The sequence below is a fragment of the Sinocyclocheilus grahami genome, unplaced genomic scaffold, assembly GCF_001515645.1.
Source record: "Sinocyclocheilus grahami isolate Dianchi unplaced genomic scaffold, SAMN03320097.WGS_v1.1 scaffold36508.1, whole genome shotgun sequence".
Lineage (NCBI taxonomy): Eukaryota > Metazoa > Chordata > Actinopteri > Cypriniformes > Cyprinidae > Sinocyclocheilus > Sinocyclocheilus grahami.
In genome coordinates, this window is record NW_015522721.1 from 1 (window position 1) to 1464 (window position 1464).

The 1464-nt window shown below is 37.4% G+C and overlaps 1 protein-coding gene across 1 annotated transcript; it reads right to left on the reverse strand.

Annotated features, from left to right (window-relative positions):
* Positions 1-837: 837 nt before the first annotated feature.
* On the reverse strand, positions 838-1453 carry LOC107580575 (beta-hexosaminidase subunit beta-like). The gene is made up of 2 exons (XM_016266254.1): positions 1385-1453; positions 838-1089 (listed from the first exon to the last, which is right to left on the reverse strand). The coding sequence occupies exons 1-2, from the start codon at positions 1418-1420 to the stop codon at positions 853-855; spliced, it is 273 nt and encodes a 90-aa protein (XP_016121740.1). The 5' UTR covers positions 1421-1453; the 3' UTR covers positions 838-852.
* Between the last annotated feature and the right edge of the window lie 11 nt (positions 1454-1464).

Sequence of the window (1464 nt, forward strand, 5' to 3'; positions counted from 1 at the left end):
GATTTGTATCGTGAAAAGCACTGTACAAATAAACTTGACTTGACTCTTATTCAGCAAATTCACATTAAATTGATCAAAAGTGACAGTAAAAAACTAAGAAAATGCTGTTCCCTAAAACTTTTTATTTATAGACTTCTGAATGATCTTGACATTTATCAATATTACTACTTTTACTGTATTTCAGATCAAATAAACACAGCCTTTGTGAGACTTCTTTCAAAACATTTTTTTAAAAACCTTACCGACCCCAAACTTTTGAAGGGTGGTGTATTTAGAGTGACACTTGCTGGAACATGTGCTTTCCGAAATATTTGGGAATATGTTGTTGCAGTGTCTTCAACAACTGACCTCGAGATGTGGCAGCAGCTCAGAGTTGATCAGGAGTGGTCAAACACATTGACATTATGTAGACATGACAACGTACTAGTGACAAGCAACACCAAGAGCCAGAACCAGACAGAGGATCACATCTGAACACTACAATAATAATACAGAAATTCTATATAATTAATATATGGTTGATGACAAGCGCATATATCCTCCTTTACAATGGAGGGGTTTCTCAATTAACCATCTCTACTCAGACCACAGCCTCAACCCCCAAGCTTGTTTGTGATTCAACACCATGTCCACTTCCATGGCTATTTTCAGGGCAAAAACCAGGTTGAAATGTAACAAAAGGTATAGTGATTGAAAAGGTTAGTAATAACCATATTTGACTGAAACTCTAAAACTGTCTTTAACCCCAAGTTGCCAACCAGAGACATATCAAAACCAATCATATAATTCAATGGTCAATACATGTGTAAACACTGAATAACTAGAGTTTCTAAATGACTGTGTTTTAAACCACTAGATTAGTAAACTAGTGCTGCTAAAATAAACAAAATTAGAATTTGACTTGAGAAACTGACCAGGGAAATTGAGTGGCTCAACTTTGTAGTAGTGTTGCCAGTCCTGTCCATAGGTAATGTAGTCCAGGTACCAAGGGGCAGAAAGAATGGTTGTAAATCCTGCCCCAGTCACATTCTGAAGCTCCTCCTCCATCTTGTTCCCCATCCACACCTCCACCACAGTGTCATCCTTCAGCTGGAACATGCATAAAACACATTACTAGAGGCATATTGTTATGGCAATTTAGTGGTGTGTTAGCAGTGGCTTGTGAAAAGGCGAGCATGCAAGTCAAGCTATTTGTGATTAAGAAGGTTAAAGAAAAGTAGATGAGGCTATGATTTGTAGTCACAAAGCATTTTGGGCCTGCAAAATTGTGTCTTAATTCGTGTATAAAATGTGGTAACTTAGAAATGAACATTATGACTGTAATATAACATTTATGGATTTACATTACTTCCCATCAGCACAGATAAGAAGAGCTCAGCCTTACCTTCACTCCATTATCAAACACTTCCTGCCACACCATGTAGCCTTTCTTGGTAGCAGCCACAATATCAAGTAACCTGTTTT

Excerpts from the sequence above, each read along its gene's own strand:
- LOC107580575 (XM_016266254.1), bottom strand. The coding sequence starts at position 1,420 with ATGGTGTGGCAGGAAGTGTTTGATAATGGAGTGAAG. Across the intron at positions 1,090-1,384 it reads TGTTTGATAATGGAGTGAAG|CTGAAGGATGACACTGTGGT; the intron begins GTAAGGCTGAGC and ends TGCATGTTCCAG.